At 42.3% G+C, this 17,601-nt stretch overlaps 1 protein-coding gene across 3 annotated transcripts in view; it reads right to left on the reverse strand.

The window, feature by feature from the left end:
* The window catches only part of Kif27 (kinesin family member 27), a 101,465-nt gene that overhangs the window by 63,033 nt on the left and 20,831 nt on the right, over positions 1-17,601 (reverse strand). For all 3 annotated transcript variants that reach the window (XM_036188365.1, XM_036188363.1, XM_036188364.1), the window contains exons 6-8: positions 6,926-7,132; positions 4,115-4,284; positions 3,058-3,161 (exon numbers count right to left, since the gene is read on the reverse strand). In XM_036188365.1, the coding sequence (XP_036044258.1) occupies positions 3,058-3,161; positions 4,115-4,284; positions 6,926-7,132 (481 nt within the window). The remainder of the gene's footprint in view (positions 1-3,057; positions 3,162-4,114; positions 4,285-6,925; positions 7,133-17,601) is intronic.

Below are 17,601 nucleotides of genomic sequence, written 5' to 3' on the forward strand. Positions count from 1 at the left end.
TGGAATTCTTCATATTTGGAAGGATACTACCAGAAATGAAATGAACAATAGTGATTTCATTGCAATGGGATAATTTTGAATTTACTTATAGTGGTGACCTAGGAACTGTTTTCTGGAATTTGTGTTAAAAATGGAACTGTTTAAAAGAAGAAATTTATTGTTTCTACCTAGACTCAAGATGCAGTTTTGTATATGCATATATGCTTTATTAACTGGTGATTCATGAATTGTTTTGTGTTAAAAATGGAACGGTTTTATGGAACTGTTTATGTAAAAATGGAATTCCTTATGAACTGGTTTTGTGTTACAAATGGAACTGTTTAAACTGAAAAGTTTGGGTTTTCTAACTAGGCTTGAGATTTTGCTTAAATTATGAAGAAAAGAAAGAGTTAATATTCCTTACTATATTTAATTTAAAAAAATTGCTATTTGAGTGGATTAATGTTTTAGTAAGAAATGCAAATGGATATACTAAGAGATTACTTTAAAGTGTAAAGAGTTTTATTAAGAAACTGCTTTTGAGTGTTTTGCTAAAAGTTTTCAAAGTGTTAATGGTTAGATTGAGAATATTGCATTTCAATATGGGTTTGTAGGAATTGTGTAAGTTTGGGTTTTTCTAACCAGGTTTGAGGTTTTGTTCAAAAAAGTTTATAAAGGAAAGGAGGAATTATGAGTGAATTAAGGTTGAATGTATGTTTGCAGAAATTATGTTAACCTATTGATATTAATGCAGCCTGGTTTGAAGTTAAGGAAATATTTAAGTTTGTGTAAACATCAGAAGTTTTTCCTATGTTCTCTTAGCAAGACAATTCAAATGATTCTATTAAGAGTTAAAGTTGTAAGACTGAGAAAATTGTTAACTATATATAGCACCATTTATGTTAATTCAAATGGTTCTGTTAAGAGTTTGCTTTGAGTTGTAAGATCGGGAGAATTGGGGGGCTGGAGAGATGACTCAGAGGTTAAGAACACCGGCTGCTCTTCCAGAGGTCCTGAGTTCAATTCCCAGCACCCATATGGTGGCTCACAACCATCTGTAATGAGATCTGGCAACCCTCTTCTGTATACATAATAAATAAATAAATCTTTAAAAAAAAAAAAAGATTGGGAGAATTGTGACTATGTATAGCAATATTTATCTTAACCTGTTAATGGTAATGATGAAGCTAAGGGATTCTTTAAGTTTACAATTGCATTAAGTTTTTGGTATAGAAAGGACTTTGAGGCAGCTGAGACTGCTGTAGTCACCTTGGACCTAATCCAAAAAAGAAGTACCATCTTTATCATCCTCTACTCCCATACTGGAAAGTGTAACAACTATGGAGATTGCTGTAAGCCATTAATAACAAGTTTATATATATATATATATATATATATATATATATATATATATATATATATATACACTAAGAAAGGGGGACCTGTGGGAGCCCGTTTTCAGGTTCCTTGTGGCTTTACCCAGCAGGTTCGCATAGAGAGGATGATTGGACCACGGGCCTGAGTGCAGGTGTCTGAGTTAGTCTGCACTTGGCTGTGCTGGTGGGGGCAGGGATCTTTTGCTCCATCCCCTTGGTGTCTCTATAAATACCCTGGGACAGAGACAGTCAGGGCTCGTTGGAATCCGTTCCAAGCCCTCTCGAGGCTATCCTTTATTTTCTATGTGTTTATCTCCACATCTAAATCCTTCTATCTAATATTTCCTGCTGCTCATACTCAAGAAAACTCTGGGGAGCTGTGGGGTTGGTGGGTAAATGCCCTGCAGGTTCATGACTGTAACTTCAGCTCCGGAGGATTCGACACTTCTAGCCTCCACAGCTTTTGTACTTATGTATACATACCCAAACACAGATACCCAGGGTTTAAAAAAAAAATCCTATTAGTATTTTGCTACATAAATTTTCATTAAAATATAATTACATATCCCCCCTCCCCTTCCTCACTTCAACCTCTTCCATGCCTCTGCCACTGCCTCTCAGATTCACGGTGTCTTTTTCTTTGATTATTAATGTTTTTATACTCACACGTACACACACACACACACACCATAATTGTTTTTAATGTTGCTGTTTGATGCCTAAAAAATTCTACCAATTTCTTCTAAAACATTACTAGGACACTAGGCTTCAAGGCATGATGGATCACTAATAGAATGCCACGTGGACAGACTCCTGGCAGACTGCTTACAATACACTTCAGGGTAATCAGTAGTACAATACAGATCAGAGCAAGTCTGAATTTAAACTTCTGAAGAGTTTGTCTCCGTGAGAACCTTTTTATTTTGAGACAGGGGCTCATTAAGTAATTCAGGGTTACTTCAATCTCTTAATCCTCCTTCTTGAGGAGCCTGAGTGCTGAGACTTCAGGTGTACTAGTACACCCATGTTTTAAAAAATTATTAAGGAAAGCCAAGTGTGGTGGCGCACGCCTTTAATCCCAGTACTTGGGAGGCAGATCTCTAAGTTCGAGGCCAGCCTGGTCTATAGAGTGAGTTCCAAGCAGCCAGGGATACACAGAGAAAACCTGTCTCGAAAAACCAAAAGTAAAAAAATTATTACAGAGTAACTATCTTGTGTGTGTGTGTGTGTGTGTGTGTATCTGAGGATTGATTCCCAACCCCCAGAGTAACTATCTTGTGTGTGTGTGTGTGTGTGTGTGTGTGTATGTATCTGAGGATTGATTCCCAACCCCCAGAGTAACTATCTTGTGTGTGTGTGTGTGTGTGTGTGTGTGTGTGTGTGTATCTGAGGATTGATTCCCAACCCCCAGAGTAACTATCTTGTGTGTGTGTGTGTGTGTGTGTGTGTGTGTGTGTGTGTCTGAGGATTGATTCCCAACCCCCAGAGTAACTATCTTGTGTGTGTGTGTGTGTGTGTGTGTGTCTGAGGATTGATTCCCAACCCCCAGAGTAACTATCTTGAAAAGACAGCAGCTGACTGAGAACATGTAAGTAGCTCCACCAGCACAGCAAGCTCTGTACCTACTGGCCCCGAGAGTGCCTGAATGTTTCTAACCCACCACGGAGAAGACCACCACCATGTCTACACAGTCTCCACCCACCTCCATTTCCCAGATGAGACTTCTGTGCTTCATCCTGAGGATCACTTAATTCAACAAGAGAGCAAGCAGAGCCTGGCTTTTTCACCCATGAGTGACTTCTAGATCTAAAAGAGAACATTGTAAAGGATTAGGAATAAAGGCAACTTCCTTGTTAGCATATCCTAGGCTCTCAAATTAGATCCTCCAAAAGGTAACAGAATGTTTTAAAAAGGTAATTGTATGGGGGGGGGGGGCTGGAGAAATGGCTCAGTGGTTAAGAACACTTGACTGCTCTTCCAGAGGACCCAGGTTTAAATCCAAGCACCTACATGGCAGCTAACAACTGTCTATAACTCCAAGATCTGACACTCTCACAGGGACAGAGATGCAGGCAAAAACACCAATGCACATAATTTTTTTTTTTTTTTAAAGAAGGTAATTGGACGGAACAAGCACATTTTACTAGTATTCTTTAAATACAGAGATTACTCCATTTTGGATCCACCGTTTGCAGCCATTGTAGCAGAAGACAGAAATGGAAAAAAAATCTCTGAATGCTTAAGTCTAGTGGCTCAGAGGTTAAGAGCCCTTGTTGCTCTTGCAGAGGATCCAGGCTCAATTCCCAGCACCTCCACAGCTTCTAACAACCATCAGTAACTCCAGTCCAGGGAATCTGAAGCCCTCTTCCGGCCGCCTTGGGTACCAGGCAGGTGGTATAAAGACAGACATGCAGGCAAAACACTCATACACATAATAAAGTAAATAAATTTAAAAAAATTAAAAGGCGCACACCTTTAATCCCAGCACTCAGAAGCAGAGGCAGGCAGATCTCTGTGAGTTTGAGGCCAGCCTGGGCTACAGAGTGAGTTCCAGGAAGGGCGCAAAGCTACACAGAGAAATCCTGTCTTGAAAAAAAAAATTAAAAATTGACTTCTATTCAAACACTATTTTCTTAATAAATTAGACAGTAGATTTAGCAAAAACTACCCACTGCTTTACTAAATGAAAAAGACACTACAATGAATAAACCATCGACAGGTATAACAATGGTCACTAAAGGGGTCTCTAGACAACATACCTAGTTCTAGGTTTATCTTGGCACTCTGACTCTTCATCATCGCTGTTGTCAGAAAACTGGCAGTGGATAACTTCATCTTGTTCTTCTAAGTGACCCATGAGCATCTGGCTTCGAGTCCGGAACCCAGCGAATACTTGATCCAGAGAGTATATAGGAGGACTGGAGTAGACCTTGCAAGTGGCCCCACCCAACAACAAAAGAGGTGATTCTTTAAGCTGACTTTTATTCAAGGCTCAAAATGTTTTTGAGGGAATATAGGTAAGTACTCTTAGGTAGCCAGTCACTGAAAATATGCTCTCTGCAAACATCAAAATTAATTCTACAATACTATTACACTTCACAGACACAAATTTCTTTCAGATTCTATAAAGTTCTTCCTATTTTCAGTGATGGTTTTATGGAGAATAGTATTCAAAATTGAAGCCAATGATAAAATCCCCACTGTCTGGCATAGCTCATGCTCCCCAGCAAAAGTGTTCATAACCCAAGTGTCCCAGTTCAAAGCTCTTGGGGAAGTGTGGAGCTGCCACAGGATACACAGCTCCTGCACCCCAATTCCAACACAGGGCAAATCTCACATCAATGCACTCTCCCTGCTATGATAATATTCCAAACCTGGAAAACTGAACAGAGTCATAAATCTTTGATACATGCAGAGGATAGAAATCACTGAATTAATGCTCCAAATAATACATTTAGTGTACATCATACAATAAACAAATGTTATGGGCCAGCTAAGAATCTTCAATATTATAATATGTTTCTTCTATAAACATATTCTAAGTGCTCAAAAAATGAACCTGGAAACAATGGTGGAGTAGAAACTGCTTTTATACTTTTGCTCTAGATTCTATTTCTAAATGTTTCCATCGTCCATCACAATAACTAAACAACAGGGTGACTTCAACTAATAAATTAATTTAAAAATTCAATTAGCTGACAGTAGAGCCCCCATGCATCTCATTCCAAAAGTGTGTACTTGGCACTGGTTCTCTTACATCTGATTTTTGTGTTCCTGTGGTTGGTCACCTGGTGGGGCTGTCAACAAGGAGGTGGATAGGGAGTAAAGTTTTCTAAGTGGCTGCCTCCCAGTTCCACGGATTGAGGCACAAGAGAGAGGGCACCTCGGCCCTTCCCTACAGTTCCCTTCTCTCTGTTTTGCAGCCACTGTGGCAATTAAGCTTTCCTATCACATGCTCCTTAGTCCATGATATCCTTCCTGCCTCACAAAGGGCCCGGAAACAGGAAGCCAAGCAATCAAGGACTAAAGCCCTGGAACCTGTAAGCCAAAATAAAGCTTCCTGATATGAAGTTGCTTTTCTTAGATATTTGGTCACAGTGATTTAGAAGACTAATATTCTTCTATAATAGTCCATGGAAATTAGTCACATATTTGACCATAAAGAAGTCAGCAGCTTCCCAAAGCAAAACTGAAATTAATAATTACAATGGTTTAAAATACAAAGCCCAAGCATTTAAACCTGAAAAGCTACAGGTAAGATAACATTTGTCTTACCGACAATGAAGCACCCAAGCCTGGGACATAACAGAGGTACTGTGGCTATAGTGTGAGGATACAGTGGGGCAGTACTATGCTAGGCACTGTCACCTGAGCCTGGGACATAACAGATACCATAGATGTGTGGTGAGGATGCAGTGCAGCAGCAGCATCAGAGCCACACTCTTATAAACTCTGTACACTCCCCTGGGGTCCCCACACTTCCTGAAGGAACCTGAGATCACTTAGGTTTAGTCACATCTAAACCTTCCTGACACAAAGTCCATACCCTACACACACCTTGCTGCTTCACCTATTTCTTATCCTACTGATTAACTAACTATACAGATCTCAAACAAATTATTTCCATTCATGAAATTATTAAGTAGAAACAAAAACTCAGTTAAATAATTAGATCTCCACAGTAAATTTTTTTGTGTTTTATTCAAGATAAATCTATACTGGGGCTGGGGCTGGAGAGATGCTCAGTGGTTAAGAGCACTGGCTGCTCTTGCATAGGACCCAGATTTGGCTCCCAGCACCTGCAGAGCAGCTCACATCCAGCTCCACAACTCCAGTTCCAGGGGATCTGACGTCCTCTTCCAGCCCATGAGCACCAGGGAAGCATATGATGCACATACTCATACACATAAGATAAAAATTTAAAAAGATGATCTACATGGACATATATTTGCTACCTACATATTTACTTAAAACTAAGTTTCATGTGATGTTTAAGCCATCTTGACTGTCAACTTGGTAATGCCAAATGATACAAAAGTTTAACTTTGAAAACAAAGATGAATTAGATAAAACAAACGAGCAAAAACCACTGCCTAGCCTCATTTCACAGGGACAATATCATGACACCATCAACCTTAATCGTGTCTGAATATACAGCAGCAGATGCAGCTTTACTTTCACTCAGCATTCCCCTAAACTTCTTATACAGGCATTCTCTTATTTACTAATTTTTATCTTAAAAATGTTTAAAAGGAAATATATATACAGAGTGTCCATGAAACCAAAAGAAAAAAAAAACTTCCAAGACTTTACAAACACTCTGATATTATAAATAACTTTAAGATCTCAGCAGGAGCCAGGCATTGGCAGTGGAGCATGCCTTTAATCCCAGCACTTAGAGGAGGCAGAGCCAGGCAGATCTCTGTGAGTTTGAGGCCAGCCTGGTTTACAGATCAAGATCCAGGACAGGCACCAAAACTACACAGAGAATCTCTGTCTTGAAAAACCAACCAACCAACCAAACAAACAAACAAACAAAAAAGCAGGATTGATTCTAACACTTGACTCACCTGCTTAGAATCCTGCCTTGATGGGATGTAAACATGATGTCCCCCGTGATTATCACATGGTACCGTGTGAGGTCTCTTTTCAGAGATCCTGGCATCAGGCCCATCGCCACAATTTTCCTTAACTGAAGACGTCACTGACAGGTTAAATTTTGCTAGTTCTTCACTCAGCTGATCCACAAGAAGTTGCTGTTCTATTATCTTTTCATTCTTTGCAGAAGAGAGATAATTGAGAAACAGAGAACCTTAGTATACGTGTATGTCGCGCCCGCCTCGACCAGCAAGGAAGACGCGACACCGGGATCCTTCTCATTACAGTTTATTCAGACCTTTGATTAGTTGCATTGTGTCTCTCTCGCTGGGGCAAGCCTCTCCCAGCACCTAAGTAGGGCTGGGCTGCCAACCCCAAGCAGCCACGTGGGCACTGTCCACAGGTTCACGCATATGCCAGCAACACACGAATCCAGCCACAGCCAAATAAGGAGCTGTTTACCATAAAGAGTGTTTGCCATCGGGAAGGCAGAGGGTAGAAGCCAGAGCCATCTTTAGGGTGCGGCTACACGTGGCTCTCTACACGTGTAATCATGAATAAGAACTAAGTTACACTGGCCAAAATCACAACTGCCTAAATGGCACCTCACCACTTCACTCTGGTATCCATCAGCAACTGTACTACTCTAAGAGCTGAGAATGTTTTCTTCTTCAGTGCTGACATCAAACCCAGGGCCTTGTGCACACTAGGCAAGGGCCCTACCATTGAGCTGCATCCCTAACCCATAGAAACCTACTGAATAGTAAGCAGGATTAGGCAAAAAAGAAAATACTACAGAATAATAATGTTCCATTAATTGTAATTGGATAATTTGACACTGTGATTAACTGTCTACTTAATTAGCTATTTTTTATAAAAGTTTGAACTTCCTGTCTGAAATATAAGATGTATTAGACAAAGCTGAGAAGCACAAAAAGTATTACACATAGGGGATTACAGCTAAGGAGACAGAAAATGGTATATTTAGCAAGTGAAACTCTATGTGACAAAGGAAGCCCAACGCACACACAGACAGGAGACAGTGAACCAACAGTCCTGGGACAGAGAGGATTTGAGACTTAAAGGCAAAATGGATATGACAAGGAGTGTGTGTCTCTGGTCTGTGGACAGTTTGGGTTTGAAGCATGGTCAATGCAGAAAGCTCTAACTTCAATATTTGTCTCACAAGCACAGAAAGTGCACCAGTGGTGCCACCTATCTTTAGTCCCTACATTCTGCAGACAGAGGTAGCTGGATATCTGTGAGTTTGAGGCCAGCCTAGTCTACACAGCAAATTTCAGGTCAGCCATAGCTACATGAGACCCTGTCTTAAAAATAACAACAAAAGTACAGAAGGTATGTAAATAAAAACTTAACAGACAAGGCTGGGGATGTGGCTTAGTGATAGAACTTCCCCCAGCACATACAAAGCCCTGGATTCAATCCCAGGGCCACATAAAGTGGGCACAGTATCTCATGTCTATAATCCCAACACCTGGGAGGGGAAACACAAGTTTCAGGTCATCCTTGACTATGTGATGAGTGTGAAGCCAGTCCAGGCTACATGAGACCCAGTCTCAAACAACCAAAGCAAGGGACTGCTAGGTGTGATGGGGCCTGCGGTCTGAGAAAGAGGAAGGACCAGGATCACAAGTTTGAAGCCAACCTCATACTATGTGATCTGGTCTCAAATCAAAACAAATAGTTAACAAAAAAATGTCATTCATCTTAACTTCACATATACTATGAAGTTTAATTAGGGAGAAAACACCTAAGATTTCATTGAGTTGATACAGAATAAAAAAATATAATCTTATTTTAAAATCACCTTGTAGGATCATTGAATGTAGAGAGCCGCGTGTAGCCGCACCCTAAAGATGGCTCTGGCTTCTACCCTCTGCCTTCCCGATGGCAAACACTCTTTATGGTAAACAGCTCCTTATTTGGCTGTGGCTGGATTCGTGTGTTGCTGGCATATGCGTGAACCTGTGGACAGTGCCCACGTGGCTGCTTGGGGTTGGCAGCCCAGCCCTACTTAGGTGCTGGGAGAGGCTTGCCCCAGCGAGAGAGACACAATGCAACTAATCAAAGGTCTGAATAAACTGTAATGAGAAGGATCCCGGTGTCGCGTCTTCCTTGCTGGTCGAGGCGGGCGCGACAAGTGGTGGCCCGTACGGGGACAATTACCACGGCTCTCTCCGGATTCAGAACTCATTTACAGTCAGGCGGTATACTGGTAAGTCCTCAGAAAAAACTGGGGATCCGCGACAAAAGCGGGTAACGCTCACCTGTAGAAGGGAGAGCGGGATAGCAGAGCTGCGATAAAAGCAGACGGGTAATTCTAGAGCCGTGATAAAAGCGGTAATTAGACAAAATAAACAGGGAAACTGGAGGGCTGGAGCAATTCTGCAGAGGCTCTGAGAAACCTCCGAGAAACTTCTCAAATTGAGAAAAGAAAAAAAAAGCCTCCTCCTCGCACCCAATTTTTTTGGCTCTTAACGAGCTGCTTCTCTCTAAGAAACTGAAAATAAAAAAACACACCTTAGAGCGATTTTTGCAACAGTGTGATGTAATTGCTCCTTGGTTTGCAATTTCAGGAAGCCTCACAGTGCCTTCCTGGGAGAAATTGGGAAGAGGCCTAGATTTGGATTGCAGGTGCAGATCGCAGTATCATAGCTAGCAAAGATTGGCCTTGAGGTTGGCCTATACAGGCTTCCTCACAAACATTGCAGGGACTGGGTTATGCCAGTGTTCCAAATGTTAGTGCAAATTTGTTAAATTGGCAAGATTCCGAAGGTCACTCTGGCGTTATACAACCCTATGTCCTTGAGCTTCCAGTGTCCCTCTGGGAGAGGGATCTTATGAAATCCATGGGCTTTCAGTTAAGTAATGAATACTCCAAAGAATCTAAAAATATTATGAAAAACGTGGGGTGTCATCCTGATTTTGGCCTGGGAAAATTTTTACAAGGCAAAAAGGAGCCAATACAAACAGTACCTAGGAAACCCAAACAAGGGTTGGGTTTTTCCTAGGGGCCGCTGAGGAGGGCATTCCCATAACCTGGGTAACGGAGGAGCCAGTTTGGGTTCCTCAGTGGCCACTCTCCTCTGAGAAATTACATGCTGCATATCAATTAGTGAAAGAGCAATTAGAGAAAGGGCACATTAAACCCTCTCTTTCTCCCTGGAATACACCCATATTTGTCATCAAGAAGAAATCAGGAAAATGGAGATTGTTACATGATCTTAGAGCTATAAATGAACAAATGAGAATTATGGGACCTGTACAGCGTGGTCTTCCATTGCTATCAGCCTTGCCTGAAAATTGGCCTATTATTGTGGTAGATATTAAGGACTGCTTCTTTTCCATTCCACTGAATAGCAAAGACAGTGAGAGATTCGCTTTCACTTTACCGTCCACTAATCATGAGGAACCTGATAAAAGATATCAATGGGTTGTATTGCCACAAGGCATGGCCAACAGTCCTACAATGTGTCAATTATTTGTAGCAACTGCTTTAGAACCTTTGAGAGCACGTTTTCCAGGCTTGAAATGCCTCCATTATATGGATGATATACTGTTAGCAGCTAAAGAAGAGAGCATTCTTCAAGAAGCATATAGCTCACTTGTAGGACTGCTAAAGCAAAAGGGACTCTGTATTGCCCCTGAGAAGGTGCAACAGAGCAAAGTTGTCAATTATCTTGGCTCTAAAATAACTAATCATTATATCATGCCACAAAAGGTAGAGTTAAGGAAGGATCATCTTTGCACACTGAATGATTTTCAAAAATTATTAGGAGATATAAATTGGATAAGAGGAAGTTTAGGAATGGCCAATTATGAGTTAAAACCATTATATGATATTTTAATTGGAGATGCAGCCTTGGATTCACTGAGGCAATTAACCAGTGCAGCCCGAGAAGCCTTAACAAAATTAGAAGATAGACTACAAAGAGCTTTTCTTCAAAGAGTGCAAAATAATGATGATATTACCCTGTGCATTCTGCCTACCCAGTTACAACCTACAGGAATTTTATGGCAGAAAGGACCCTTGTTATGGATTTATACTAGAATCTCACCTGCAAAATCAATTGAGTATTATCCTACTGCTGTGGCATTACTTGTGCAACAGGGTATTCAACAATGTTTACAATATTTTGGGACATCACCACAAACGCTAGTTGTTCCTTATGATTCTACTCAAGTCAAGGTATTATGTGCTGCCATAGATGATTGGGCAATACTGCGTTGTACCTATCTAGGACACATAGATTGCCATTATCCTAAACATCCACTATTAACTTTCTTTAAAGAACATCCTGTAGTTTTCCCTAAAGTAACTGCTTCAAAGCCCATTCCAGGAGCAAGTGTTATATTTACAGATGGGTCTAAGACAGGCTGTGGTGCTTATATGGTGGATTCTAATGAACCTGTAAAGCATCAATTCTTGCCAGGTGCACCTCAACAGGTGGAGCTTTCAATAGTTCTTGAAGTTTTCAAGGCTTGTCCATTTGCATTTAATTTAGTGTCAGATTCTAGTTATGTTGTTAATGCTTTGAAAAGCCTTGAATGTGCAGGGCCCATCAAATCTTCTAGCCCTGTTAGCTCATTATTTGGCCAATTACAGAAACTGATCTGGCAACGTAAAAATCCCTTTTTTGTGCAACACATCCGTGCACATACCAGTCTGCCAGGTCCATTGGCTAAAGGCAATGATATAGTAGACCAGTGTACTAGACAGGAATGGATGTTTGTGGCTTCTGCCATACAACGAGCACATGCTTTCCACAAAGAATTTCATGTTAATGCAAGGACATTACAACAAAAATTTTCTATCTCACGTGCAGAGGCACGAAAGGTGGTACTAGATTGTTCCCAATGTGTCATTTTTCATCATCCTTCTAGCTTAGGAGTTAACCCTCGTGGTTTGCTCCCCCTAAAAATATGGCAAATGGATGTTACATATATCTCTGAATTTGGACGTGTCAAATATGTACATGTATCTGTTGATACCTGTTCTGGAATCATTCATGCCACCCCAATGGCAGGAGAAAAAGCCTTTCATGTCATTGCTCATTGCTTAGAAGCTTGGGCAGCATGGGGTAAGCCTCAACAGTTAAAGACAGACAATGGTCCTGCATATACCGGACAGAAGTTCGCTTCCTTCTGTCAACAGATGAATGTGCAACTTGTACATGGCCTACCATATAATCCACAAGGTCAAGGCATTGTGGAGCGTGCTCATCACTCCTTGAAGGAGTTGCTTCAAAAACAAAAAGGGGGAATAGGCTATGGCCGTACCCCTAAGGACAGACTTTCTCTTGCATTATTTACTCTGAATTTTTTGAATTTGGATGCTTCCAATTGTTATGCTACAGATTTATCTAAAAAGTTGTCTAGTTATCTTTTAGGTAATTGGACCGGAGAGTTTGATAACCTGATGGACCAGCTGAGAGTGGCTATTGTCACGGTGAATTCGACTCGAGTGGATACCAGACTGGTGGAGGGATTGTCTTCCTGGATTGCTACAGCCATGGATCACATGAAGGAGTGGGCGGGAATAGGAGCCCTAGTAGGTTTACTGGTGCTCACCTCCCTAGTATGCTTGTGGTGCATTTGTCGCATTAGGATCTCACAGCGTCGCCATGCAGCCATGATTGTCCAAGCCTTTATGGCCATTGATGCAGGACAGTCCCCCCAAGCCTGGTTGGCTACTTTAAAAGATATTTAGGCACAGGATGCGAGGCCTGCGCACTGCACTTGAGGTTATGATACACTGACCTCAAGAAGAGCAAGTCTGATTGCATGTGGGTTGGTACCCTAACTCCCACCTCTGTGAAAAGGGTATCGGACGTGTCTAGTGTTCTCTGGGTGGATGACGCCTGGACAAACATTAGTACATGTTCCATTTTAGCAGAGATCAGACCTCTACTCTTGCCTGTTGCTTTGTAAAACAAAAAGGGGGAAACTGTAGAGAGCCGCGTGTAGCCGCACCCTAAAGATGGCTCTGGCTTCTACCCTCTGCCTTCCCGATGGCAAACACTCTTTATGGTAAACAGCTCCTTATTTGGCTGTGGCTGGATTCGTGTGTTGCTGGCATATGCGTGAACCTGTGGACAGTGCCCACGTGGCTGCTTGGGGTTGGCAGCCCAGCCCTACTTAGGTGCTGGGAGAGGCTTGCCCCAGCGAGAGAGACACAATGCAACTAATCAAAGGTCTGAATAAACTGTAATGAGAAGGATCCCGGTGTCGCGTCTTCCTTGCTGGTCGAGGCGGGCGCGACAATTGAACTATACATTATTTGGGCTGGGAGTGGTGGCTCATGCCTTTAATCCCAACACTTGAAAGGCAGAGGCAGGTAGATTTCTGAGTTAGAGACCAGCCTGGTCTACATAGCAAGTTTCAGAATGAGATTCTGTCTCAAAAACAATGAAAGGACTGGAGATAGCTGGATCTGGTGGTGTAGGAAACAGACAGGAAGACCGATTCTAAGTGCATCACCTTTCTGGGCTATCAGTGAGTTCAAGATCATCTGTGATGATATAATAAAGTCACAGCTCAAGATAAAAGGTAAGGGGCTAGAGATATGGCTCAGCAGTTAAGAGCAGTGGCTATTCTTCAGAGGACCCAAGTTCCATCCCCAGTGCCCAGATGGCAGCCTACAACAGTCTATAACTGTATTTTCCTGGGGTCTGATGCCCTCTTCTGTTATGCAGACATACATGGAAACAAAATACTGATACATATAAAATACATAATTTAATAAAATAAAAGAATATTGAGGAATGTAGCTCAATAGTAGAGTGTTTATTTAGCATGCATGAGGCTTTAGGTTCAGTTTCCAGTAACATGCATGCACATATACACACTTTCTCTCTCTCTCTCTCTCTCTCTCTCTCTCTCTCTCTCTCTCTCTCTCTCTCACACACACACACACACACACACACACACACACACACACACAAACACACAGGAGAAAGGGGAGGGAGAGATGAACAGAGGAACCTGAGGATTCATGCACAGGTACAGAGTGCTTGCCTAGCATTCATGAGGCCCTGTATTAGGTTGCTAACATCACTTGTCATCATCAAAAAAGTGAAAACTAAAACTACTTTGAGATAGCATCTTACCCTAAGTCACCATGGCTACCAAAAAACCAAAAGTGATGACAAGACAGTTAAAAGTTAAGGATGTTTGTTGCCAATCCGAATGACTCAAGTTTGATCCCCAGGACACACAGGGTGGAAGGAAAAAACAACTCCAGTAAGTTATCCTCTGACCTCCAGAAGTACACAGTGGCACAAGCACACACATATACACCGTGTGTGTGGCAGGGATAAATAAATGTAAAAGACAATAAAAGGACAGCAATGGTGACAAGAACGTAGGGAAAGGGCAACTCTTACTGTTGGGAGTATCAGGGTGGAGGTATCTAAGAAGGTTCCAGTAGAACAACCATATGGCCCAGCTCTGCCTCCCATGGGTGTTTATCAAGAAAAATCTATACTATAGGACAGAGATACTTACATATCCAGGTTCACTGTAGCTCTATTCATAATACCCAGAAAGAAGAATCATCCTACACTCCCATTAACTAATGAATAGATAATGAAAATGTGATGCATATACACAATTGGCTGAAAGGAAAAGTGAGCTTTTTCAGGAAAAATTGATGCAATTAGAAAAGACTCTATGAATGAGGTAACCCAGGCCTAGTAAAACAAATTGCAGACATTCTTATATGTGGATCCTAACTTCAAAACCTTCAGATTTGCCGGGCAGTGGTGGCACACGCCTTTAATCCCAGCACTCGGGAGGCAGAGGCAGGTGGATCTCTGTGAGCTCGAGGCCAGCCTGGGCTACCAAGTGAGTTCCAGGAAAGGTGCAAAGCTACACAGAGAGACACTGAGTTTGAGGAGACTTGGTTGAGACAGCAGGAGAGAGGAGAGGTTTCTGGGGCATCAGCTGAGGAGGAAGGTCAGCTGGGTGCTTTCTCTGCCTCTCTGAGCTCACAGGCTTTTACCCCAGCATCTGGTTCCCAAGTCTTTATTGGTAAATTCAAACAACTGAGAATTTGTTAAAAAGAACAATAGCCTCTGCATCAGCTCCTGCTTCCAGGTTCCTGCCCTGCTTGATTGAGTTCCTGTCCCGACTTCCTTTGATGATGAACAATCTAGAAGTGTTAAGCCAAATAAACCCTTTCCTCTCCAATTTTCTTTTTGGTCATAATGTTTTGTCACAGAAATAGAAACTCTAAGACAGAAGTTGGTACCTGGAGTGGGATATTGCTGTGACAGACCTGACCATGTTTTTGGGGGACTGTGGAAGAACTTTGGAACTTTGAGCTAGAACAGCCATTGAGTGTTGAGAGCAAGGCAGACAATGGAGGCATGGCTTATAAAGTTTCAGAGGGACATTTAAATACTCTAACAGGTTCTTCTATCTGAATTAAGATTCTGTCACTCTGGTCAACTGGGGCTGAGGAGTCAGCTGTGATTAACAAGAGACCAGCACAAGTGAAGTGGAACCTTTACTGTGACAACTGGTGCTGGTTAGCTGGAGCTAATCAGTTGTGATTAAGAAGAGATCAGTGTTTTTGATCTTAGCCATTCTGACAGGTGTAAGATGGTTTCTCAGAGTCATTTTGATTTGCATTTCCTTGATGACTAAAGATGTTGAACAATTCTTTTTTTTTTTTTTTGGGGGGGGGTTCAAGACAGGGTTTCCCTGTGTAGCTTTGTGCCTTTCCAGGAACTCCCTTGGTAGCCCAGGCTGGCCTCGAACTCACAGAGATTCACCTGCCTCTGCCTCCCAAGTGCTGGATTAAAGGTGTGCACCACCACCGCCTGGCTGAGCAATTCTTTAAGTGTATTTGGCCAGCCGGGCGGTGGTGGTGCACGCCTTTAATCCCAGCACTTGGGAGGCAGAGGCAGGCGGATCTCTGTGAGTTCGAGGCCAACCTGGTCTCCAAAGCGAGTTCCAGGAAAGGCGCAAAGCTACACAAAGAAACCCTGTCTCAGAAAAGAAAAAAGAAAAAAAGTGTATTTTGGCCATTTGAGATTCTTCTGTTGAGAATTCTCTGTTCAGATCTATTTCAGAGTTTGAAAACAATTGTCAGAATAGCTAAGATCAAAAACACTGATGACAGCTTATGTTGGAGAAGATGTTGAGTAAGGGGAACACTCCTCCATTGCTGGTGGGAGTGCAAACTGGTACAGCCACTTTGGAAATCAATATAGCGGTTTCTCAGAAAATGGGAATCAATCTACCTCAAGACCCAGCTATAACAACCTTGGTTATATACCCAAAGGATGCTCAATCATACCACAAGGACACTTGCTCAACTATGTTCATAGCACCATTATTTGTAATAGCCAGAACCTGAAAACCTAGATGTTCCTCCACCAAAAAATGGATAAGGAAAATGTGGTACATTTATACAATGGAGTATTTCTCAGCTGTAAAAAAAACAACGACCTCATGAAATTTGCCAGCAAATGGATGGAACTAGAAAAAACAATTCTGAGTGAGGTAACCTAGACCCAGGAAGACAAATACGGTACATATTCACTCATAAGTGAGTATTAGGAGTAAAGTACAGGATAACCAACCTACAATCCACAGCCCCAAAGAGGCTAGAAAACAAAGGCCCAAAGAAGGATGCATGGATTTCCCTGGGAAGGGGAATAGCAGAGATCTCCTAGGTAAACTGGGGGCAGGGCTGGGGAGGAATGGAGGGATGGGAACTTGAGGGAGCAGGTTGGGCAGGCTGGGTGCAGGAGGCAGTTTGGGGGCCAGATATACAGTTAGGAAGAAACCTGGTGCTAGGGAAGACTCCCAGGAATCCACAAGGATGACCCAGCTAAGACCCCTAGCAATAGTGGAGAGGGTACCTGAACTGGCCATCTCCTGTAATCAGATTGGTGACTACCCTAATTGTCATCAGAGTGCATTTATCCAGAAACTAATGGAAGCAAATGCAAAAATCCACAGCCAAGTACTGGGGAGAGCTCTGGGAGTCATCCTGAAGAAGGGGAGGAGGGATTGTATGAGCCAGGGGGCAGTCAAGGTCCTGACAGAGGAACCCACAGCTGACCTGAGCTCATGGGAACACATGGACACTGGACAAACAGGGAGCCTACATGAGACCAACCTAGGCCCTCTGCATGTGTGTGACAGACAGTTGTGTAGCTTGGTCTATTTGTAAGGCTCCTGGCAGTGAGATCAAGAGCTGTCCCTGGTGCTTAGCTGGCTTTTTGGAACCTGTTCCTCATTCTGGATTACCTTTTCCAGCCTTTACATAGTCAGAGAACTTGGTCCTGCCTCAACTTGATGTGCCATGCTATCTATGTTCAAGTCCATGAGAGGCCTGCCCCTTTCTGAATGGAGACAGAGGAGGTGGATGGGAAGGGAGGTAGATGGGAGGAAATGGAAAGTATGGAAGGAGGGCAAACTATGGCTGGTATGTAAAATAAAGGAAAATATGAAAAAGAAAAAGTAGAAAAAGAAGAGGAGGAGGAGAAGGAGGAGGAGGAGGAGGAGGAGGGGACACTAACATCAACCATTGAGGGGAAATCTAAGAAGTGTTTCCTCAGAGTCAGCACACAGCTGTGTTCCAAAGGTTGTACCTCATGCTGGAAGCCAAACT

The sequence above is a fragment of the Onychomys torridus genome, chromosome 5, assembly GCF_903995425.1.
Source record: "Onychomys torridus chromosome 5, mOncTor1.1, whole genome shotgun sequence".
NCBI lineage: Eukaryota > Metazoa > Chordata > Mammalia > Rodentia > Cricetidae > Onychomys > Onychomys torridus.